Genomic DNA, 25,355 nt, shown 5'->3' on the forward strand with positions numbered 1-25,355 from the left:
ATGAAAAAAGTATATAAATAAATAAATGTATAAAATTGTAAATAATTTTACAAAAAATATGATAAATACAATCATCACTACTACTACTACTACTACTACTATTAGACTACTACATTTCATCTCGGCCTCCCTATCGTCGACGCCTGAGTGTTTTTTGTCGTCAAAATGTATGAAATGTTTAAAGCTTGTTTCGGGTACTTTCGGTATTTATCGGTTCTTTCCGTACAGCTGCAGAAAATTACGTCACATTTGGTTAGAAAAAAAAAAAACAGCCATCGTAGCGAGCAGCCCTTCATCCTCCGTCGTCGATCCGCCTGGACAAACATCACTTCTTAAGCTCTTTTGACAACAGACTAAGGTATGAAAATACACATATATTTATCGAGTCAGCCAATTGAAAACGGATTCATTGCATCATACAGACCGTGCCTCCCCAGTTGTCCTGTTCAGTTAATTCAATTTCTGCTCCTTGGTTGCTACGGCTTCGTTAGCTCGGTGGCTAACGTTAGCTAGCCAGCTGCAAGCATTCCTTTTGTTGAATGATATTTACACAACTATGGGTCGAGGAACTTGACGGCAGACTGGGCTTGACAGTGAACCTCTAAAGTAGTCAGCAGATTATGTTAAATAGATATTATCCACATGCTAACATTTACCAACTAAACCCAATGACATTACGTTAGCCTGCATTGAAACCCATCGACCTAGAGCTACGTTGCATTCAAACGAAGTGGTTTAATTAAACCTTCATAAATCTGTATGTAACGTTAATGTTGGCGAACTATTATGATTTTGCCTTTAAAGTGTAACGTGATAACAAGTTATTGGTTTAATTATGTCACGAACTGTTGCTTAACCTAGCTTGTCGACTACTTTACAATGTAAATGTGCAGTAATTAAATCATATTCAGCAGTCTTAATTGAAATATGTCGTCTCTCACGGTTTCTGCATTGTGTGCTTTGAATCTATGAATCAAATACCACTGGATTGAGACACACACGGTTTTGTAGGAGGCTACATGAGCTGGTCGGCCATGGCTGAAAGGGAGCCGCCCAGTGCAGTTGAATACCTTTGGACATATGGCCCCGGCTGTCAGTCCTCTTCTTACCCTGCATTCATTTAAGTGAAGACAGTGTCACTGTTAATAATTTACACGAGTTCTCTGGTAGACGGATCCTCTCACATTAACAATTTGTGACATAATTTTGTCTAATTTATTGTCGTCAGCTAATTTAGGTGATTTAAAGGAGCAGACAAGGCTATGAGAAGATAAAGTTACTTCTAATACAGCATGACGACATATACTTTGCATAAAGATAGTGTATAATTTGCTTGAATGTTTTAGTGGATAGTGAAATCCGCTTGATTGCTATAACGGTAAGGCGCTATCTTACACCTCTGCAACTGACAGGCTTTGTCAGGGTGGTGCCAAGTTCTTCACATACCAACTGGCCCTCCACTCTTGAGAGGAATTCAAATAGAAGGCTGTACAGCCTACAAGATAGTGATTAAGCATCATGGGAAAGAAAGGACTACCATAGTAACGGCTGAGAATCACATTAACCATTTAAATACCAGGATATCCTTAGCTGGAGGTCCACAGATTTGGGTGCATTAAGTCACAGAATGAGCCATAGTACTTTAACTGCTTATGAGCAGTTAAATCATATGGTGGTAATGCAATTTTTTTTCATCTGAGTGCCACAGAAACTTTGTATGGAGATCAACTTGTATATATTGCTCATATATTAGGGCAGGAAATGTATTGTTGAAAATGTGAACTTCCAGGCTCTGACATACAAGTGTTCAAATTCATTAGTCACTCATTAGTCAGTCATTAATTGTGTCTAAAATCTACCAACCACTTTTACATAACAAACATTTGTCGGGTGCTGATTTCCCACCCCTATATTTTTGCCATTGTGTATTCCCAATATGTATATATTACAGTATATTAATATCACCAGTTTTGTAGGTCTGGGCCATCGCTCATTTGGCAGATGCTTTTGAAACAGTTTGGTTATTTGATAGGCATAGAGGTTCAATATGAGTATAGTTCCATCTATCCATCCATCTGTCTATCTATCACTCTGTCTATCCCAATGAGTTTTATTGTTGCACTGCAGTAGAATTTACATTTATTATTTGGCTTTTATATCCACCATAATTGTGCAAAGCATCCTGTCAACCAAATGTAAAATGACAGGAAATAGGAGAGTATTTAATTGACACAGATATTTTTTTTTTAAATCAGCAAACAGGACAGTTTTCCCTGTCATTAGGGATTGAAATGAACATGATCAGAATCTGATGACAGTAGTTATGATTCATTTGATTAGACAAAATGGTACATGATGCACGTATCACTCTTTGGCAGCAGCTCCTGGATGATGAAGGGTGTTTGCCCATCTGTCAGACCCTCAAATAGGAAAATTGCAGGTAGTGAATGCTTGGGCGGTTCTACCAGCCTTTGCTAGACAGTGCTGGACAGTGTGTCTGACCTAATGTTGCTGTGGCACAGAAACATGGAGGCACGATGGGACAGCTCTTTGAGCTGTACTGCTTGAAATACTGTCCGGATTTTCCCAGGACCAAGTATATGTCTGTCTATGTTGCTTAATTTTAATTGGATTATATTTAATTATCACCTGAATAATTTTGTCCTCCATCTTAAAACAAGACCCTGGCTGATATATCGGTTGACCGATAGTACAGACCCAATATTGTCCTATCACAGGTATATCATTATCTGCGTATCCCCAGGTATGAAAACTGTATTTTTTAACAGAATAAAATATAGATTGTTTTTTATTTATTTATTTTTGTAGTTTTACTTAATTCAAGTTCGACAACTGACCCCTAACTCCAGTATCGGTCCAGCTTTATTTACAATTAACACAGACAACATGATTATTTATAAATGTTTAAGTCTGAGCCTATGAAGGCACATTGTGCAGTGTGCATTGTAACCAGGCTGTTGACTGTGGCTGGGTGATATGGACAAAATCACATATCATGATATTTGACCAAATACCTCTATCCATATCTATTAATATTCTAACAGCATTGTGGAAATAACTATTGGTGCTTTCACAAATTATTAGGAAATTATTGACAGTCATCAGTAATGTTGATATATTGACTAAGCTTGTAAAGGCAAATAATAGATTAGCCAGAACAGTCTGGTAAGTTCAGAAAATGGCATCCCTTTACTGTAATGCAGCCTTTAAAACCAAGAAAAGACAACACTTATGCCATATCACAATATAATCATACCCAAAATCTAATGACATCTAGTGTCATATTACAGTATTGATATTTAGCAATATATTGCCCAGCTCTACTGTTGACCATGCTTTTTTCCCTTTTACATTATTGGTTGTATGCTTTCTCAATAAATATTTCTCATGCATAGGGCATGGTAATGGTACTCAAAACCTTTAAGGTATTGATTGAAATAACCCAGTACCAAGACGTACCAGAACTTCTCCAGTCAAGCAGTACCTCCAACTGATCCTTTTTGTTTCCAGTTCTAGAAAAAAAGACTATTCACATGGTTTTTCTCACAGTTAGTCACTGCAGATATTCTTCATAAAGAAGAACCTTTGAAAAAGAGATGACTGAAGAACTCCCTTGGTATCGGTATCACTTTAAGAGTACTGGTTTTAGAACTGACATAGTATGTTTTTTAAACAATACCTAATCCTACTCATGGATTATTTGGCCAAGTAGCTGGACTGGGGAAATGTATCATTCAGTTGTGATCCTACCAAATGTTTGGAATACAAAGTAGATCCATCTCAGTATTTAGTACCCATGCATTAGATATGTGTTAATGATGTTAGGGGGACGTTCAAGGGTGGGGTCGGTTGTTTCTGCATAGTCAGCCATGCAGTCATTTGTAATCAGCCTCTGTGTTAAGCCTTTGAGTAATATTGCTAATTTGTGATTTGAACACAGCTACACAGACTTTATGACAAGTCCTGTGCTACAGTGAATAAAAACTGACGTATTTCTCTTCTCCAAATTCCCTCTCAACCTGTACAGCCTAGGAAAAGTCTTTTTTTTTGTTTTTTCACTGGAACTGTCGGGTGACCATGACCCAAATAAAAAATAGGCCTCCCTGTCTCCAGGGCTGTCAAGTTCGGTGTTGGGCCTGCAGATTCAGTACAGCCTGCTAACTCATTGTCATTCTGCTGCTACCATTAACTACTTTCCAGACATGTTAAGACTGTGTTTGTGTTCTTTCCATCTCAGATGTACAGTGATTCTTGATTGCATTGACTGCTGAAACATTAACATTATGCTTCCTGTGAAAGCAGCATCTTCTAATGACTACTCTCTGCTGACTGCTTCTTACTGATTGTGTGGTCAATGTTATGCCCTGCACAGATTAGCCTACACAGATACGCAACATGTCGACCTTTACTAAACCCAAACTGAAGGTAACATCCATGTGTGCCTCACTGTGTGCTTATGTGTGTTTGTGTGTGCCTGTGTGTCTCTCTGTTTGTATATAAAAGAAGATTCGAGAGCAGTGTAGGGCAGCGGTGATGTTGTTTTGCTGAGTAAAGGGCTGGGAGAGAGCTGGAGGGAGGGGTAGGAGGTACAGAGCACAGAGAGACGCATGGGCTGGGCTACATCTTGGCTTGCTCTTTTGTACAGCGTAGTCACTGCAGATGCAATGCGTCTGTCTGTGCTGCGTAGTAGATGAGACTTCTTCAATCACTATCAGACTGTTGAGGAGTGTACTTGAGATGTACACACTGCTGCAGACTATGACTTCGCCACTGATGTAGCCTTCTGATCATCCAAGATACAAGAAAACCTGAGGATCCAGAATAAAAAAATCTGATGTATGTATTAGTTTTGTTGTATTTTCATCCTGTCAGACTACCAACTCAGATCTGTCAGTATGAAAATGTAATGTCGGTTTAATTTGAATGTGAGGATTTGGTAAGTAGCTGGTGATCTGAATTGTGCATGTGTTTGTCTGTGTTTCTGTTGGCCTTCAAGCTTTGACTATCCTGGTGTATAGGCATAACTCTATTCTTGTGCTCTCTGTGTAGAAAAATAGACAGTAGTTTGTTTTTACTGCATGCATTTTGTTGGTGTGATATTCCTTGCATGAATATTAAGTGCAATCTTACCTTAAAATATAGATGGTAAAGTATCTGTGAACCTATATCATGAGTTCCTAGTCTTACAGTGTTCAGTCCTTCAGAAAACATTGAGATTAGTTTGCATACTCCCTGATGAGCGTTAGTTATCAGCCTAATAGGAGTAGTGAAAGCCTAGTTTAACTGACTGGAGCTTCTGTTGGCATTTTCCAGGCCAAGACTCAGCAAATTTTAGGCCTAATAAATTAGGTTTGGTTTACTGCTCTAATTCAGCTCTAATTTCAGGTATAGATTTTATATAATTCGTCCAGGTACCATTCTTTGATACTTCTGTGGCACTGACTGAATTGCTTAGATCCTGCTTTGAACTATTCAAAAATGCCTTGTCATTTGGTACTAAATTTCAGTATCTATGAAGTCGATCTCGTCGTTGTCAGTGAGCAAAGAAGCACGCAGCATGCTTATACTGAGATCTAATAATGCTGGTGATGTTTCACTTCGTAGAAGCGTGCAGGAAAAATGCAACGTTAACGCTGCATCTAGAGGCAGGGATTATTGTCTGTTTTGTTTTAACTGCCAGTTACTTATCTGCACAGATAATTGATGTTAATTGAACTTTGTACTGGTTGTCTAGCCAATGCAGCTTGTAGGTGAGTCTGTCCACAACATCGTCCCCAATGCATCCTTTCCTCTCCACCTGGATATGGTTAACCTGGAGGCCGAGAGCATTTCTGACATGACAGCTGACATAGATATGCTTATAGACCAACAGGTAAAAGTAGAGAAATAGACAAGTTATGACTGTGACTGGTTGTTAGAGCCGGGCTAGCTGCTCTTTAGCACAGAGAAGGTAAAAAGCCTCACTCTGACACTGTTTCTGAGTACTATTAACATCACTCACACAGTCATTCCCTCCTTCGTCTTCTTAGGATTAGGATTAGGCGGACTACTGTTTGTCTTTAAAGGTCATTTGACTAACAATACTGTAGAGGTATTCCATCAGTTTCATTTTAGTCCAGTTATCCAAGTTGAGTAAAGTGTGCAGATTAATTTCTTCAGCTGCTCCCATGACTTTTAATAGCTTCCTCATTTGAAAAGAGCAGTTGTACCATAATTGTAATGTCATGTAATTATTTTTTGTTGAATTGATTTCTGTAAAATTGGCATTGAAAAATGTATCTTTCAGGAACCAGTATCAAAGTCAATGTATCAATACCAGTATTGAACATTTTTGATCAATACTCAGCCCATATGCTCAGCTATTGGTGAACCGATCTCATGCATTCCAAAGTCTGACAGTGTTCAGTCCTTCAGAAAATGTTGAGATTACTTCTTGATACCTGCTACATATGAGCCTAATAGGAGTAATGTAAAGCTGATGACTAATGACTAGACAGGAGTTTGGGCCAGCCTTTCCATGACACAAGTCAGTAAATATCAGTAGATTGTGTTCAGGCTACTGCTGTCATTGTTGTTGTTTTGTATTACCTTTAATAGTAGATTCTATATCAAATCAATTTCAGATATAGATTTTTGCAGTTGGTTGCCTAAGGTTCCAAACTTGCTGAATAATTGGTTCAGATTTTAGCTACTAGAAGGAATTGTGAACCTCTAGTTTTGAATTCAGATGCGTCTACTTTGTTGAACTCATTCCTCAGCACAGTGTGTTTCTGTCTGGCTGTGCTGTGAAGCAAAGGGAATGACAGCCAGCTGCAGGTTGTACATAGTTCAGTCTGAGGAAAGAGAAAAGACCGGGTGTTGCAGTTATATCATCATCCTTTTCTCTTCTGTTCCTCAGCATGAAAATAGGCCTGCCTAGTCTCATGAGACTCCCATTTCCTGCAAATTCCTTTAGCTTCCATCCTCCCAGTATGGCGTCAGTGTGACCCCCTATCCATAACAGATGGTTCACCATAGTTACTGGGAGCTGCTAAGTGAATGACTTCATTCACTGTATGGACCACTCATGATAACAGAGGATTTATGTAATGTTTTACTTGACTGAAAAGATGCTGTATTCAAGAGTCTAATGTCAGGGTGTAACCTTGCTTCGTTGTAACAGCAGCAATGCTTCAGATGACTTTTTGCAAACAAGCTTCTTATATTTACTAAGTATTCAAACTATAGTTCAGCTTTAATATGGATTTAGGGTCAAACCTTTGAATTCCACCCTAATTGTGTTAAACTTCAACAACAGCTTGTTTTTTTTTTTTTCAAATTGACTTCCTCTGTCCCCGTCAAACTTTCCCTGAGCTGTTCTTTTCAGTGTAGCTTCACAAACTTGTTACACCTGCAGGTTGCTTTGGATCGGTGGAAAGCTTCATTTCCAGTGCACGATACAGTACAATTTGGCTTGGCACAGTTTGCTTTTGGTACCAGATACTTCTCTCAATTCTGTTTCAGCATCGATGGGATTCTTATCTGATCGTCATAGGGCTGCCAAATGACACTGTCATGACATCATTTTCAACGCAGCACCAACACAGCAACAATGGATAATATCTCAGGGTTTCATTCTTGGTATGTGGCTGTTTGTCACAGCGAGGACACTAACTTTGTCTCAAAGAAGGCTGAAGACAGCAAGACAAAAGACTGCTGAAAAAACAGGGCCATTTAGGAAATCCTACAACAGAGCACAGACAATAAACTGACTCTGGCTGCTCTGTTTCAATTCTAGTAATAATTCCCTGACCAATCAGTCATCTGCATTGTTTTAACTCCATGTTTTTGTATCAGCTAAGCTTGCATGGAACCTCGATTGAAGTGATACCAAAAAATACCAGGTGCTGTCCACACTTTTTGACCATGGAAAACCAAAAAAGGCTGAGTTGAGCTGTACCATGCAGTGGAAAATGAGGCAGAACTCTTTGTTATGCACAGAGCTTATTTGCTAGTTCGTTGTAAGGGTTTAAATTTTTGTCCCTACAGGAAGGATGCATAAACCTTGGTAGAGGTAGATGAATAATTGGGCTACTTTCTATACTATGTGGGCACTCATTTTAATGGAGTGAATCGATAACCATTGGCTTCCATTCATCCACCTACACACTTATGTGTTTTATCTCCCGGCAGAGTGCTGTCTCTCAGCACTTAAAGTCAGCATGGGATCCACACAGTGTTTCTAAAAATACACAGTATATCTGGGCAGTGGTTCTTTGAGAAATCCCTGATTTGTAGCAGAGAATTGATAAAAGATGGATTCTGTATTCATTATTTTCATTGATACAGATCATTCTTTTATATGATGATAAAGTAAGTGAATAAGAAAAGTGTTTTTTAAGAGTAAACAAAGAAATTAGTAGACCAGGTCTCCTAAATGAACATTTATTGATTTTCTTGAACAAAAATATATTTAAATATCATTATAATTGATTACAATAACAACTGGTAAATGCCTCATAAATAGAATGATGTATTTTACTGACAAATCTCATCAGCATGTGCATTGATACGATCCTTCTGGCAGCTGTTGTTAGGTTATGAGGCAACTAAGCTAGCAGGGCCTCACTGGTAGGTAAATGCAGTCATTGAGGCTGCATTGCTGTCTTAAATGGATAAAATTGGAATCAGGAATTTTATATTCCAGTACAACTTCCTTGAGCAATCATTTTCAGCCCTATAGCGTTTGTTGGCGAGGTTAAGAGTATTAATATTCCACCATAAAGAAGGTTGGATATTTTTGTCAGTTGGGTATTTTTGTCACAATATCTTAAGCTGACACTTTTTCTGGACTTTCCACAGAAAGATCATAGTGACAGTACCTTCTGCTGATTCTGTACCTGTAAAAGTGGATAATTGGACTTTGGAAGCGTGATGACTTTGAGTCACACGCTGCTGGCATGATTCAAAGTTCCCACCCAGCATTACATTTTAAACATGCCTGTAAAAAGAAAGTAATCATCCTACTACAACCATACTGCTGGCTGATATCAGTGTGTGTGGGTGTTTGAGGGTTTGAGAGCAGAAACCCTCTCAGAGGCAGCAGTGAACTGAAAAGAGAGAAAGCTGTTATCTACTGATGCAAGGTGACAGGAAGTACTATCAGCAGTTGCAGGGCTGTATTTAGGGGCGTCAGAGCGCTGTAAGTACGGCTGTGCCGATAACTGCGTGACTGCAATGCTGCAGTCATGTGATGCCTACTGCGCGGTTGAGCTCATTACTGTCGTTACTGCAAATTCTTTTTGTGGTGTCAATCTCATGTTATTTTATTGTGTTTGAGATGAGAGCTGTCTCTCTGCCCAGTCATGAACACAGACTCAGACTGATTGACAGACTCAACCCAAGGCATCATGGGATTGAAAGTGGACAGCTAACAACATGCTAGAAAAAAACAATTACTGATTCTCCAAAGTCTCCAAAAAGACACTGCAGTTGAGTTTATTTGAGGTGGGCCTACGCTGCTTTTTGCAAGCCACCTCACTAGCAGACTTTATATTGAACCACATATTTATTTGACCCTCTTGACCCTCACATGGAAACAAGTCCTCTTGAAAGGTGCTGTGAGTGAGAAAGGTAAAAGGGCAAATGAAAGGCCATGTTGGGCAAGTAAATCTGGTTACTTGCTTCAGGAAAAAATGGCAGAAAATACTGTTTCCAGCCTCTCAAATATGGAGATATGGATATGTCCAGATTTTCATCATTAAATGTAATATATTTTGATTTTCATTTTACAAAATGAGACATTAAGGACATCACATTGGGCTTGAAAAACTGGGATTGACATTTTTCACTATTTTCTGACATTTTATAGACATTGCAGCCTCAGATTAACCATGACATGACTATTAAGTCTTTGGTTTCATTTGATAACTACTAATGAATAAAACTGTTGTACAGGGGCGAGTAGATTTCTGACCCACCAAAAAAGAAACACATAAACATTGAACCCTGAGTGTATGCGATCTGTCCTCTACCTAGCTGTTACTGACTATTTTGTTTGCTGTTGTTTGTGTCACTTTTTCTTTTTTAAAAATCCCCATAAAGTTGGAGGGAGTGTCAGTTCCATTTGTCTGACGTCACTGTTCAGAATGAGGCTGAGGTCAGTTAAATCCCTGAGATGATTTAAGCTCTCTGTGAACTGGGGCAATTTAGGAGATGGGGGAGGGGTGCTGCCAACATTCTGGACAGTCACTTTTTTCAGTCAGTGGTTTGATGCCAGTAATCGGCTTACAGTATCCTCACTGAAACTAAATTGTTGTGTGATTGTGTATGTGTGGGCTCACTGGGATGCTTGCTTGTCTGGAAAGCTAATGGTGCCTCTGGGGACCAAAGCACCTCTGTGCTCTGGCTCTGGTTAAAAAGCCCTGCACTGCTGACTCCACTAATCCTCCCATTGAGTGGAGACATGGACCAGGAGGCTGTCTCACATCCATCCATCGCTTTTTGTCTCACTGTCTGCAACATCAACAAAAACCCACGTTCATCTACATTTTGCCTGACACACTCCACACACACACACCCCACACACACACCCCTACCCCCACCCTGCACTCTGCACTCTGCCTGGATATCGGCTATTGTGCTTGGGGTTTGGTTGACCTTGGTTCAGTTAGACAGATCAATATCTCTCTCGCTTCTTCTCTTTGTGTCACCAACTTTCATTCTAGTAAAAACCAAGAATCACACCACAGTTAGTTTCACTGATTCTTTTATCTTGAATTTCTAAATGGTTTTCATGTCAGTTCTTCGGACATTGTGGCTCATGCTTTGATTGGCTTATTCCTAGAATTTGTTCTGGTTTGGTGCCTGTGCAACAAGGTTGCTAGCAAGACATTAGCCACAATTTGAGACCACATAGGCCAATGGGGCCAGAGGGACAGTGTACAGAGCAGCTGACTGCAGCGATCCCATTGTGTTGTGAAGCTTGGTGACTGTTCGCATGCATGTGGAATTTCCGCCCCCCACCCCTCTTTGGCATTTTATTATTTCAGCTGCTGGCCCCTTGGTTGCTCAGCTTGAGACAGGATGGAGGATTTTTGTTTGTTCTTTTTATCCTGCCTAATAAATCTAAGCCAAGTTTCTGTTAAAAGTGAAGTTGTAGAAGTTAAAGGTCCTGGAGACACATACAGTAGAACTTTCTTTCTCTCCTTTCTTCCCACTGAGCTTTTCTATTCATTGGCAATAATTGTAATTTATGCAGAGACTGCAGGAAACATAGGTGGTCTTATAAGGAAAGATAAAAATCTCAAAATAAGTCTAATGATCATTATTGTGTGATATTATCTGCCGCTGGATAGAATAGCATCTATGAATGGTATGATATCTAACAACAATTGCAATTTGTAAATGTAAAAAGTGAGGTTTTAACATAACTTTGAAAAGAGACCACATTGCTGTCGCAGTCTTTTTGGATATGAATGGACAAACCTATTCAAACTGACACAAGAGAGGAGCTATCTTATAGTATAAACTATAGCGTTGTGTTTAATATTGAATATTACAGTATTATGATAAAAAAAAAAAAAGTACTACCATCCTGTCAGGCTACATGGTCTGATATTTTATTTCATTTCAAGGATTGACCACTGCATTGTTATTGTTTTGCAGTTATACATACATAATTCAAGCATTCATTGCCAAAGACTGCTCATGTCAATATTTTGTACACGCTAAGGCCATGGCTGGCTACTTTTATTTTTAGTAAAGAAGGAAAGCAGAAGCACTTTAAGTTAATAGAAAAAAATTGAAGCAAACAAAAAATGCTGTACACACCAGATTTATTATTTAATAAAGGACGTCTTTTCAGGTCGTCCTTTTTCTCTGATAGAATACTTGTAATTTAAATATAGAGAGACTGCATAAGTCAAGTATGATTTTATCAGCAAAGATAGAAATGTCAAAAAGAGTTTGAGCATGTATTGTGTGAGATATCTGTAGCTAGATACCTGGGTGCTGGATCCTTACTGTAATTAATAAAAGAAAAACAGTACCACAGCACTCCAGTGTGTGGCAAGTTCACGATAATGGTCACAAATGGTCACAGCAAGAGCAGCTGTCTTATTGTATTGCACAGTTTAGCTTGTGTGAGGTTTTCCTGTATTTAGTCAGTGTTAGCCATATTATGTCAGTATTTGGGTGGCCTGCTGGGCAGGTAAAATGTTAAATGTTACCCAAATAAATTCATGCTACAGTAATTCACTTATTTCAGCTGGCTTTCTGCACTGAGCTGATTGGTCATGGATGTAGTTTGCACCAGATTAGCAGAAATGTGTTGAATCTTAGTCTTATTGTGTGTTTCCAGAAAATGGACACCGCAGGGGTCAAAGTGCTGGAGACAGCAGAAGACATCCAGGAGCGCCGGCAGCAGGTGCTGGATCGCTACCGGCGTTTCAAGGAGCTTTCGATTATGCGCCGGCAGAAGCTGGAGGACTCTTACCGCTTTCAGTTCTTCCGCCGTGATGCCGACGAGTTGGAGAAGTGGATCCAGGAGAAGCTGCAGATCGCCTCCGATGAGAACTACAAGGACCCTTCCAACCTGCAGGTTTGTCAGCCTGGTTATGTTTCTGTTAACAGTATTTGGCCACATAAAACTGTTAACTTGCCGTTGTTACTGTCAACATTCTTAGTTAACAGTGTAGATAAGCTTTTGTTCATCTATATTTTGAAGTTACGGTCAAGAATTTGGCTGAACTTTGACTAGTCATTAGTTCTTGACTACAGCTGGCTTTGTCATGATTTGTGTTATATATTTTTGGGATATGTTTTATATCTGCTACACAGGGTAAGCTGCAGAAACATCAGGCCTTTGAAGCTGAAGTTCAGGCCAATGCTGGGGCCATCATCAAACTGGACGACACTGGAAACCGTATGATCAGCGAGGGCCACTTCGCCTCTGAGACCATTCGAGTAAGACAAATAACAAAGATGTAGTTACTCAAATATTGTCTGAATATGCAGTCCACTGTTAACCTGCCCCATCTGATTCAGTCCTACACGCCTTACCGGACACAACAGAGACCCATAGTTACAAGTTACAATATGGCTGAGTATATACAAGTAGGTGTTGAGCTGCTGTGTGACTCTTGAGTGCTGTGAAAATTCTTCCACATCCAGCTCTTCACAACAGTCTATCCCTTTTTATCATTCTGTGGTTAGAAAAACAACTGGCATTTTAATGGGTCAGCTTATAAGAGAATGGTGCTTGTGGGAATGATTTTAGTTTCAGGTGGAATTTATAACAAGATATTTAAAAATGTTCCAGAGTCAGAGGGAACTTCTAATCATTGTTTTTTTCTTTCTGCACTAACATTTAAAAAAAAAAACTTCTCTTCCCTCCTGTGCATTAGACTCGTCTCGAGGAGCTGCATCGCCTGTGGGACCTCCTGCTGCAGAAGACCAAGGAGAAGGGCATGCGTCTCCTGCAGGCCCAGAAACTGGTCCAGTACCTGCGTGAGTGTGAAGATGCTCTTGACTGGATCAGTGACAAGGTCAGATTCACATTCACATTTTTTTTTTTAGCTATTTGGCAGGATAAAGTTTCTGTATTTGTTGGTCAGCTCATCTGACAAAAGAAAGCTGTCCTCATTTAAGGGAAATGCTAATTGTAGCTGAAAGCTAAAAAGCCTGCCTGAGGCTGATATTACAAATTAATCTGAATGAGGACTGAAAATTAGGCTGATTTTGTCAGGTAACAACAAGCCAAGGTTGAAACCTCAGCAAAGTTTAATTTAGTTTTAGTCATCTGCATTGTTTGTTTTAGTCGACAAAATCTACTTTTGATTTAGTGCAAAATCTAGCAGATTTAGTTTAAGGTTAGAGGTTTGACTTTAGTGTTAAAGTAAAAACATTTGATATTGACCTCAGTGTTGCTCATCGACTTCCATGTGTAGGAGGCCATGGCCACCTCCGAGGAGCTGGGCCAGGACCTGGAGCATGTGGAGCTCCTGCAGAAGAAGTTTGAAGAATTCCAGACAGACCTGGCTGCCCACGAGGAGCGTGTGAATGAGGTGAACCAGCTGGCAGCCAAACTGATCCAGGAAGCGCATCCTGAGAACGAGCTCATCGTTCGCAAGCAGGACGAGGTCAACTCAGCCTGGCAGCGCCTGAAGGGCCTGGCCCAGCAGAGGCAGGGCAAGCTGTTTGGGGCTGCTGAGGTGCAGCGCTTCAACAGGTAAATAACATCTGAGCAATCATGTTTTTATTAAAATATGTACACTTACTATCTCTGGTGATTTTAATAGGCTTTGGTAAGAAATTGCATTTTGACACTGTGTAAATACAAACCTGTGTGTTTGATTGCAACAACAGGGATGTGGATGAGACCATCAGCTGGATCAAGGAGAAGGAGCAGCTGATGGCCTCTGATGACTTTGGTCGTGACCTGGCCAGTGTGCAGGCTCTGCTTCGCAAACATGAGGGTCTGGAGAGAGACCTCGCTGCCCTGGAGGATAAGGTAAGAAGATGCTATATATATATATATATATATAGAACAGCTGTGAAGTGAAAAGCTTGGTATTCTAATTTCCTCTTTTTCTCCTCTTTCAATCAGGTCAACACACTGGGTGGTGATGCTGAGCGCCTGCAGCAGACACATCCCCAAAATGCCTCCCAGATTCATCTGAAGAAGGATGAACTCGTCACCAACTGGGAACAGATCCGCACTCTGGCTGCTGAGCGCCACGCCCGCCTCAATGACTCCTACCGGTAAAATACCACACACAACTCAGTGATAAACTGTGTGCAGAGCCACATGTGTTACTTCATCAAATATGATGCTTGTGTGTAAAAAAAAAACAAAAAAAAAACAAACAAACAAAAAAAAAGAATATGTAATCTACTTCTCCACTGGCAGATATCATTTAAGGCTGCACCAGAGTGCTGTATCTGCTCACTTCTGCCCTCTTGTGACAATCTCTTTCAGGCTTCAGCGTTTCACTGCAGACTTCAGGGACCTGACCAGCTGGGTGACAGAGATGAAAGCCCTAATCAATGCTGATGAACTGGCCAATGATGTGGCTGGAGCTGAGGCTCTGCTCGACCGCCACCAGGAGCATAAGGTAAAATCTCCCATAACACACCAGGTCATAGCTTCTGGGAGTTTGATGATCATTCTAGCTTTGTCGTTTGTAAAAGCTGTATACAGATGCAGTGTGAGGTTGGTTAATTGTTTTCCTTATGTGTTTCAGGGAGAGATTGATGCTCATGAGGACAGTTTCAGAGCCACTGATGAAGCTGGCCAGGCTCTGCTCAATACAGGACACTATGCCTCTGATGAGGTCAAGGAAAAGGTAGGACTGTGATGACAGCATCCAGATTATACTTTATTCTTTTGTGTGATATTATCTTACTAAATCTATACTAGCACACTAGTATGTTATAACCTTCAATATGATTAGAATGGTTTGTTGTGTTGTGTGTAGCTGGGCATCCTCTCTGAGGAGAAGGAGTCTCTGCTGGAGTTGTGGGAGGTTCGCAGGCAGCAGTATGAGCAATGCATGGACCTGCAGCTCTTCTACAGGGATACTGAGCAAGTTGACAACTGGATGAGCAAACAAGAGGTAACCTGACACGCCAACTGACATCAGTATATATCTTCTAGAAAGATTACCCCAGTGCGTACTGTGTGATAGATGTGATATGCCAGTTTTTAAATGCTGTATGTTCATTGCATAGGCTTTTCTCCTGAATGAAGACCTTGGTGACTCCCTGGACAGTGTTGAGGCACTGCTGAAAAAACACGAGGACTTTGAGAAGTCACTTAGTGCCCAGGAAGAGAAGATCACTGTAAGTTACTCCAGTTTGTTCATCTATACAATTAACTTTCCACTTTCACAGCCAGATTCTATACACTTGTTTCTAGAGTAGAACTGTTATGAAATAAGATGCTTAGGATATGATTTAATCTCTTTGTTTTGTACATCCCCAGGCCCTGGATGAGTTTGCTACCAAACTGATCCAGAACAACCACTATGCCAAAGAGGACGTGGCTACACGCAGAGATGCTGTAAGTACCACCATCCGTTTCCTCCTTAAATCAAATGTAAAATGTGAACCCTGAATGCTAAATTAGTCACAGGATTTTGTCATTTCTCCCAATGTGAAATCAAAAGCAGAATGTCCTCTGTTCTTTTGCACATTTATAGCTGCTCAGCCGCCGCAACGCCCTGCATGAGCGTGCTCAGTCTCGTCGTGCTGCCTTGGAGGACTCTTTCCACCTGCAGCAGTTCTTCAGGGACTCTGATGAGCTCAAGAGCTGGATCAATGAGAAGATGAAGACTGCCACTGATGAGGCTTACAAGGTAGTTCATCAGAGAGGGTCCTCCATTTTGAATTGTGTTTGTAAGTCTGTGTTGCGCTAACTGTTTCTGATCTTTCCACTCTCTAACCTCTGTGCATCTGCTCTCTTGACGATAGGACCCATCCAATCTGCAGGGCAAGGTGCAGAAACACCAGGCTTTTGAGGCCGAGCTGTCAGCCAATCAGAGCCGCATCGATGCGCTGCAGAAGTCTGGCCAGGAGCTGCTGGATGGAAAGCATTACGCCTCTACTGAGGTGGCTGGCCGCATGGAGGAGGTCAGCTCTCAGTGGAAGAAACTGCTGGAGGCCACCGAGCTCAAAGGTACTGGCTGCAGGAGTTTATTGTAGTCCAGTTTTCACTGAACAAAACTAAAAATAATGCAGGCGCTATATTGATAGATTTGATTTCATCTAAATATAGATTTGATATCTTAAAATCTGAAATTTTCAATCAAGTGTAGCAGTACTACTCTGTTAGTGACAAGAAGTCAGCACCCCATTAATGGTTGACTTATGATTGTAAATTTGCTTTCTCACATTTTTATTTTAGGCATCAAGCTGCGTGAGGCCAACCAGCAGCAGCAGTTCAACAGGAACGTAGAGGACATCGAACTGTGGCTGTATGAGGTGGAGGGCCACCTGGCTTCAGATGACTATGGAAAAGACCTGACCAGCGTCCAGAACCTGCAGAAGAAACATGCTCTGCTGGAGGCTGATGTGGCTGCTCACCAGGTATCCAATGCCAGATATACATAATGAAAGCCTGATACCGATTGATGCCTGTGTTTTCTTTGCGTACAACAGTGGAATAACAAATGTGTGAATTCTTCTCTCTCAGGACCGCATTGATGGAATAACAATCCAGGCTCGCCAGTTCCAAGAGGCTGGACACTTTGACTCTGACAACATCCGCAAGAAACAGGAGGCCTTGGTCGTCCGTTATGAAGCTCTGCGCGAGCCCATGGCTGCACGCAAACAGAAACTGTCCGATTCTCTCAGGCTCCAGCAGCTCTTCAGAGATGTGGAGGATGAGGAGACTTGGATCCGTGAGAAAGAGCCCATCGCTGCTTCTACCAACAGAGGTAAAACTTACTGTAATCAACATCGATTATACAGTACTATAAAATGTAAGGGCGTGGTTGATGATAAATAGTCTCCTTCAAATGGACAGTTAATATAAATGAACAGTGAACCTAGAGGATATTTCAGTGATTGAAGTACTAAAAAATGTCTTTCTTCCTCAGGCAAAGACTTGATTGGTGTCCAGAACTTGCTGAAGAAGCACCAGGCCCTGCAGGCTGAGATCACGGGTCATGAGCCTCGCATCAAGGCTGTCACCCAGAAAGGAGAGGCCATGGTGGAAGAAGGTATGCATTTCAAGGATTTCTTCTGTAAGACTTCTAAAAGTGCAAAATAGACCCAACACTCAAAACACTGATGATTCATATGTTTTTCCCAGGGCACTTTGCTGGTGAAGATGTGAAAACTAAGCTGAGTGAACTACATGGACGCTGGGACACGCTGAAGGCTAAGGCATCCCAGAGGAGACAGGATCTGGAGGACTCTCTGCAGGCCCAGCAGTACTTTGCAGATGCCAACGAGGCTGAGTCTTGGATGAGGGAGAAGGAGCCCATCGTGGGGAGCACAGACTACGGCAAAGATGAGGACTCTGCTGAGGTACATTAACTGAAGGGTTTTAACAAAATAAAACAAACTAATATTTTCTAAGACATAATCAATGTGTTCATCAGTCTGCTTGTTGTTTACATAACAAGTATATATGATTTGTTGATCTTGTTGTCTTTTCACTTTAATTTCTGTCTTTGGTCATTTTACATTTAGTCTGCTGTCCTCTTCTTTGTATCTCTTTGTTACAAATATCTTTTCTTCCAAAGGCTCTGCTGAAGAAGCACGAGGCCCTGATGTCTGACCTGAGCGCCTACGGCAGCAGCATCCAGGGCCTGAAGGAACAGGCCCAGTCCTGCAGGGTAAAACCCAGTCCTTCTTCACACTTCACACTCGACTTTGCACATGTCCTCTATGGATTGTTTTTTAATGCACAGTAATGCCTCTGATCATTAGTCTCTTTGGGAATTCTCAGATAATTAAACTTTCCTCAGTGTTTTTTTCTTCAGCACTCAAATCGGTGACTAAAAATGTTTGTTTAACTGAACAGCAACAAGTTGCACCAACTGATGATGAGACTGGAAAGGAGCTGGTCCTGGCCCTGTATGACTACCAGGAGAAGAGTCCCCGTGAAGTCACCATGAAGAAGGGGGACATTCTCACCCTGCTCAACAGCACAAACAAGGTATAGATCAAAACCAACTCTTTGTTCAATAGACAGTCTGAGTGCATAAACAAACACAAGCTTTTCCGCTAAATATTTTCTTCATTCTGCAAATGCATCAAAATAAGGCTGATATGAAATTAGGGATGCACCGATACCAATACCAGCATTGGGTATCGGTCCGATACTGACCTCATGTACTCGTACTCATACTCATAAAACTACTCCGATACCCCAAGTAAACATCTAAACATCATGAGTGAGAAACATCATGAGTGAGAGACTGGCTGTCCTCAGCATCATCCACTAATGACCACAGCGACTTTGGAAATAAAACCCATGTAAGTCCATGTAAAACTGAAATAAATGTAGAGTGCAGTTGTAGACCGCAGCCAGCCGCTATCCAATCAGTCCTGGCGAGTATAAACTACTTGAATGCCTCTACAAATTAATCCGAAGACGAAGAAAAAACACTGCTGCCACCAGTCTGTAACCCCGTTTTCTTCGGAATAAGCAGCTACAACTTATCTTTGTGTACTTAATGTTCACCAAAACAGGTGTACAAACGGCTGAGCTAACTTTATCTCTGGATGTAGCTAAGTTCATAAATGATAGGATTCAGAAATCTTATAACCCAGCCTGTCTGTTAACATTTTGCCAGGCGTTTACTGGCAAGATCGTAGTCTGTTTTTAACATTGTGTTACAGAGTTTGGGGAACCCTGAAACACTTTATTGGGTCGTGTCTGGAAGGGAACCCTTGATTTGCGAAGTTCCCACAAGATTTTTCTATGTCGTCCCTTCATTGTGACATTAAAATGATCACTCTGGCGAGTTCTTCTGTGGTTCTGGGGTTCCCTTGAAGAGTCGACCATCTGTCATCATTTCCTCTACTTGTGTCACTTCGACACATCTGCGGTCTCTTCTGCCTGCATCGTCACATTCAGTTGTTGTCTCATTGGTTGCTCTTTGAAATGTCAGCGGCAAACAAGGTCAAGGTTCAAATATTTTGAACTTTGAGCACAGCAGTCAGCTGCAGATCTGAGCGGTGCGTTACGCCGAGGGTAGCGGTGCCGCTTGGTTGGGTGACACCACTCTCTCCATAGGAAAACAATGGGACAACCAGCGCAAAGTGTTTTACCGCTGATCATGTGTTGGGGCCTTTAGGGGTTCACAGCAGGTAAACAAAACTTTTGCACACATGGCACCACACTCATACCTGTCCCCCATAAACAATGACAGGTAGGAACTATTAGCTCTTAGACAAGAGGGACAAGAAGAAGAAACTTAAATACTACACATGTAAATGTATAATTAAAATACTAGTTAAAGTGCTGTAAATGATAATGAAATAATTATCATATATACCACTATTTATAATAGTAAACTTAATTCTGCAAGTCCACAATAATGTTGTGAAATTATTATACTGAAATATATCATAAACTGCACAGCTTAATAAGGACCACAAAATCAGTAAAGTAACTTAGTACAAATAACCTAAAAATGTAATGTGTACAGTAACCATGGTTACACTTGTAGCAGGAAACGGCAACAATGATTTGTTACATTTAGAAAATGACCATCTAATGAAAATAAAATGTTTTAAAAGTTACTGTAAGAACTTAAATGGCATTATTAAATACTTGCATCGGTACTTGGTATTGGGAAGTATCCAAATGTAAGTATTTGTACTTGTACTCAGTCTGACAAAAAGTGGTATTGATGCATCCCTATATGAAATATTCTTGTTATTGTCAGTAAACAAGAAAAGATCCAAAACAACAATACATCAGTCTCTCATTACATTGCTCTCAGCCCCAAGCCCACTGGTTTCTACAGAACACAGAAATCTATAAATCAGGTCACAAATGTGCAGATTTTTTTAATGAGTAAAAAAAAAAAAGAAAAACTAGATAGTGTAGTGAATGGGGGCTGTTTTGGTAGTGGAGAAATCCATATTTGGTGCAGTAGTTAATATTTCTCACAGTAGGACGGACTAGATTCAGAATAAACTCCAGTGAGTGTTCATGGTACTGAAAGAACAGTAGTGCAACAGTTGTAGTAGTTTTTGGATAATGATGGAGCACGAAAGCACAGAGGAATAAGATATATCAGACAGTACTCACAGGATTTGTTGAAAAATTACAATATATGGAATATGTCAGTAGAAATATCCTAATTTTGTGACATGAAACATACATTCAAGCATGTTGCCTAAATTAAGTGCAGTAAACATTAGCAAAATTCAACACTTGCTGATGTGATGCCCCTTTCCGTCTGCTCCCTGCTTCAGGATTGGTGGAAGGTGGAGGTGAATGACCGTCAGGGCTTTGTTCCTGCTGCTTATGTGAAGAAGCTGGACCCCACCCAGTCCTCATCCAGGGAGAATCTGCTGGATGAGCATGGCAGCATCGCACTGCGCCAAGATCAGATTGAGAATCAGTAAGAAACTTAAACCATGACCTCTTCATTTTTTCAGTGGAATGAAGTTTACTAACTCATTTCTCCTTTCCCGCTAGATTTGTTTAACGTTTCCTCTTAAGTATTCAGTCTTTTCTCTGCTCTTCAACCTTTCTTTACTTCCATCTAATCATATTCTCTGCTAAGTTTTTTAACACTAATGACCCTGGCCCTGCTTCTTTCTTTGTCTCCTCTGCTGTCCTCTTGCTGTACTTAACAACTTAATCTTGTCTTGCTATGCGTTCGCCTTGCCTTGCCTCTGAGCAGGCTTGTCACCAAGGAGGCCTGCAGCGTGTCTGTGCGCATGAAGCAGGTGGAAGAGCTGTGAGTAGGAACCAGCGTCCCTCTGCGTGTTCTTGTGATCGTGATACCACTAAATATCATCAGCAGTTTTTACATCCCTCCCAAACCCAAAACCTCTCATGCTGTGTGACCGTGTCAACTTCACCCTCGTCTTCTATTCAGTACAGGGATAGAAGTACCTGTGATGCTCAGTTTTCTCATCCTTGTCATCCCAGGCTTACCTATGAATGTTAATTTCTAATTTTCTGTCATGTCATGAGCCTTTCTGTTCTGCACATGTTGGGCTTTGATTCATTTTGTAACTGTTATGTCATTGTCTACGGCTCAAGATGCTACTCAGAGAAATTAGCTTTGATAATTATTTAACAATATGGCTGATCCCAGTGGCTCCAAGATTCATGAGATTCAAGGAATCTGTTGCATTTTACAATGATCTAGGAAAGTGTGCAATTTGTAGGTGTATTTATAGTCATTTATAAACATATCATCAAATACGTAATAAAAGTTAATGACATGTTGTTTCAAGGTTTTCGTCTAGAAAATTGGTTTGCACAGGTTGTAAACTGTCTTAATTGCAGCGATTGATAATAGAAGTCCAATTGCTAAATAGTTCTCACTGGCATTTACTTAAAATCATGGTGTAGAAAATAAATGATTATAAATCACTAAAAACTTAGGGGCCCATACAAAAGTGAGGGATCATTTCCATAATAAAAGAAATCCCATCACAGCATTACAAACTAGATGCGGAGTCTACTGGGTAAAACGTGTCCAGTTTAAAATGATTAGATTATCAAATTAACTTCAGTCTGCCTGTTTGTTTGCGCTGTTTGTCTCCTCTTGTCCTAACCTGTAAAAGATTGTCTTTTTACCCAACATTGCAAAGTGTTGCTGTGATGAATTACTGCGAAGCAAATTTATGATGTGATCAATCAGTCACCCACCCCCTGAGCTGAATCAGATACTGATTTCTAGATTGGTTTAAACACTCGCTGTACTTTGCTGTGATGTGGCACCAAAGCTTGTTTTCTCTGAAGTTTATTAAGCTTGGTATTCTACTCCATAGAAATGTTAGCAGATGTGCTCTGTTTCAGGAGAGGTGGGTCACATCTGCAGTAAAAAGCTACTTCTGCTCATGAAGCAGATGTGGACACTGACAGCAAACATTCATATCAGTGTTTAGGTTGATCTGTCTGGGAAAAAAAATCTATTATTTTTCTTAAAAAATGAAATCAGAATAATGTCAAAGTGTTGCAGACCAGATTTACAGATAGTACTTTAAAAATAGTCAATATTCTTTCTCTCAATTTGGATTATCATTATTATTTATTTGGCCCACTGTAGCATGCTGTTTATCAGCATGTTTTCCAAGAGTTTTTCTGTTTTCTGATGAACTGAAGTAAAATTAATATTGTGTAAACAGTCATAGAAGTCCCTCATGTAAGGCTACAACCAGCCATCATTGATTGACTATTTTTGTTTTTTTGTTTTTTTTAGGTATCTTATTTTAGATGACTTGTTTTTGAACAATATGTCAGAGACATAGCTTCCCAGAGCCTAAATTCTAATCAACTCATTGATTATCAAAGTAATTTTAAGGCAGTTGGCTGATTAATTAATTGACTGATCATTTAAGCACTACCAGAGTGACTTTACAAAAAAAGTTTTTATCCAAGAAATGGAGTCATTGCAGGCAGATTCTCCATGATCATCATCAACAATCATCTTTAAATCTGAGCCACAGTATAAGTGAAATTATAAGTTTTTGAAGAGATATTAAATGATCTGATTGTATTCTGTGATTGCAACTTTTTCAAGGTACGGCACTCTGTTGGAGCTGGGAGAGAAACGTAAGGACATGCTGGAGAAGAGCTGCAAGAAGTTCATGTTGTTCCGCGAGGCTAATGAGCTCCAGCAGTGGATCAATGAGAAGGAGAGCGCCCTCACTAATGAAGAGGTCGGCTCTGACCTGGAGCAGGTCGAGGTCCTGCAGAAGAAGTTTGACGACTTCCAGAAGGTAAAAATACTCTCATGTTTAAGCACTTTTTTTTTCCACACAGAGCCAAAGTCCAGACATCACATCTGGGTTGTTTGCCATGTCTCACTGAAAGTGTCTGACGTTGTTCTTTTGTGTGGTTAAGGACCTGAAGGCCAACGAGTCTCGTCTGAGGGACATCAACAAGGTGGCATCTGAGCTGGAGTCTGAAGGTCTCATGGCTGAGGAGGCACCCATGGTGCAGGCTCAGGTAACTTCTGTCTCCCTCACTTAACTGTATGAGCCATCCGTCATGCTTTAACTATCATTTAATGGAGGTTTTTTTTTTTCCCCCCCGTTTTCAGCAACAAGAACTGCTTGGTTCTGCTCCTGGCAAGGTTGGAATCATTTCTGCAATTTACACACATTTTGCTTGATATCTAAGAAACATTTCAAACATCACAACTATGATATTTATGTGCCATGTCTTATTTCTTGAACAGGATGAAGCTGATTCCAAGACTGCATCTCCATGGAAGGTGAGCTTCTTCTAAAAATGTTTATCTGTATCAAGAAAATACATTCAAACATTGAGTTGTTTTATGTATTTTTAGACAAAATTCATCAACTGCAAAGATTTGACAGCCTGTCAATCTTGATCTGATAGTATAACCATGCATGACTGTTCAGCATTGGGTTGATGTTGATACTGGTGTGTCACTTCTGGAATTTACTGCAATCATGCCCAAACAGAGATGGAGACATTTTACTGGCATGGAGTTAATGTTACATGTCCTCATGGAATTTGATTAGACATTGATGAGACAATGGGAGTAGTGTTGCACAGTATTCCAAAATTAAGTTAGTTTTTCTATGTTTTTTTTTTTTTTGTAAGTGTTCAATATTAGAATTTCACAATGTTCGGTACTTGTTGTAGATTAGTGTTTACACACAAAGCGAAGCATATTTTTGCCTCACGTACAGTGGTAGGCACTGAGGGTGTGTGTTTGTGTTAGGTTCAGCCTCTTACTGAGCTCCATACTCAAGAGAATCTTTCTGTTATTTCCCTCCAGTGTCTTTTTGTTTTCCCCTGTCCGCTTGGTACATTTTGGAAGTAAAATTTAGTGAACATAATAGTACTAGTAGTGAACATGATGTCCCGGGTTGGATTGCTGGAGTAACGTTTGATTGGAAATGGCCTGTTTGGTAGAATCATGATTTGTCATTTTGGAACTATTCATAAAATAATATATGGGCATTGTGCAGGGCAGCTCTATTTAAACATTTAACCCAAAATTATAACCATAGATTAGCTATTTGCCCTGATTTCCATGAAATTTGAATGAAATAGTTAAGATTTTATTATAAATGTATTTTGTTTTTTAATAACCTTGGGTTAATCCTTGTGGATAATGGATCTTTATGATCTATTAGGTATCAAATATTGAACCAGTATCATATCAGTCTCAAGTATCAATTTGATATTGAGCATTTTGATACCGAATTTGCTATTGGTATCAAAGTCAAAATTTTGGTATTGTGACAACACTAACTGGGAGCCTGAGAACTCTTGATACTTCAGTATCCCATGAATTTAAGATTACGTCTCAAAATGTCTCAATCATTTACAAATATTTTGTTTGATTCACCATAATTCAATGTTTGGGGCTGGTTCTGCTCAAGCCATGGTTGCAGTGCTTACTATGTCCTGATTGGTGTAAAGTCTTGGTTGGTCTTTGGAGAAGACCAAGACGAAACCTGGGAGTTTCCATAATCCTCTTGACTGGTGTGGTGTTTTTCTGTTTTTGTCCTCCTCCCTTCTTTCTGCCATGTTTTGTTCACCTTTGACTTTAGAATATACGCTTGGCTGTTCAAACAACGGCTAACTTTAATACTATCAAGGTAAGATTAACTAGTCCACCCCAACCTCACTGTGAATCGTTCCTCCCCCGGCTCCCCTGTCCTGCATC

General features: G+C 40.3%; 1 protein-coding gene across 7 annotated transcripts in view; it reads left to right on the plus strand.

Moving 5' to 3' along the window:
• The first annotated feature begins 231 nt into the window (after window positions 1-231).
• Window positions 232-25,355, plus strand: part of sptan1 (spectrin alpha, non-erythrocytic 1) — a 42,503-nt gene continuing 17,379 nt past the window's right edge. For 3 of the 7 annotated variants that reach the window (XM_084745346.1, XM_084745349.1, XM_084745348.1), the window contains exons 1-27: window positions 232-358; window positions 12,362-12,601; window positions 12,841-12,966; window positions 13,407-13,547; window positions 13,950-14,230; window positions 14,368-14,512; window positions 14,609-14,763; window positions 14,981-15,116; window positions 15,246-15,347; window positions 15,480-15,617; window positions 15,733-15,843; window positions 15,986-16,063; window positions 16,203-16,358; window positions 16,474-16,678; window positions 16,907-17,088; window positions 17,195-17,438; window positions 17,601-17,723; window positions 17,816-18,033; window positions 18,252-18,344; window positions 18,533-18,667; window positions 20,941-21,089; window positions 21,375-21,431; window positions 23,229-23,427; window positions 23,552-23,656; window positions 23,751-23,783; window positions 23,889-23,924; window positions 25,240-25,287. In XM_084745346.1, coding sequence (XP_084601472.1) covers window positions 12,365-12,601; window positions 12,841-12,966; window positions 13,407-13,547; window positions 13,950-14,230; window positions 14,368-14,512; window positions 14,609-14,763; window positions 14,981-15,116; window positions 15,246-15,347; window positions 15,480-15,617; window positions 15,733-15,843; window positions 15,986-16,063; window positions 16,203-16,358; window positions 16,474-16,678; window positions 16,907-17,088; window positions 17,195-17,438; window positions 17,601-17,723; window positions 17,816-18,033; window positions 18,252-18,344; window positions 18,533-18,667; window positions 20,941-21,089; window positions 21,375-21,431; window positions 23,229-23,427; window positions 23,552-23,656; window positions 23,751-23,783; window positions 23,889-23,924; window positions 25,240-25,287 — 3,633 coding nt within the window. In that variant the 5' untranslated portion in view covers window positions 232-358; window positions 12,362-12,364. Of the gene's footprint in view, window positions 359-4,722; window positions 4,858-12,361; window positions 12,602-12,840; window positions 12,967-13,406; window positions 13,548-13,949; window positions 14,231-14,367; window positions 14,513-14,608; window positions 14,764-14,980; window positions 15,117-15,245; window positions 15,348-15,479; window positions 15,618-15,732; window positions 15,844-15,985; window positions 16,064-16,202; window positions 16,359-16,473; window positions 16,679-16,906; window positions 17,089-17,194; window positions 17,439-17,600; window positions 17,724-17,815; window positions 18,034-18,251; window positions 18,345-18,532; window positions 18,668-20,940; window positions 21,090-21,374; window positions 21,432-23,228; window positions 23,428-23,551; window positions 23,657-23,750; window positions 23,784-23,888; window positions 23,925-25,239; window positions 25,288-25,355 lie in introns of those variants that run through there. The other 4 variants (XM_084745351.1, XM_084745352.1, XM_084745347.1 and 1 more) reach the window with 3 other exon arrangements.

This window comes from Lutjanus erythropterus, chromosome 20 (genome assembly GCF_056507025.1).
Source record: "Lutjanus erythropterus isolate fLutEry1 chromosome 20, fLutEry1.hap2, whole genome shotgun sequence".
NCBI lineage: Eukaryota > Metazoa > Chordata > Actinopteri > Lutjaniformes > Lutjanidae > Lutjanus > Lutjanus erythropterus.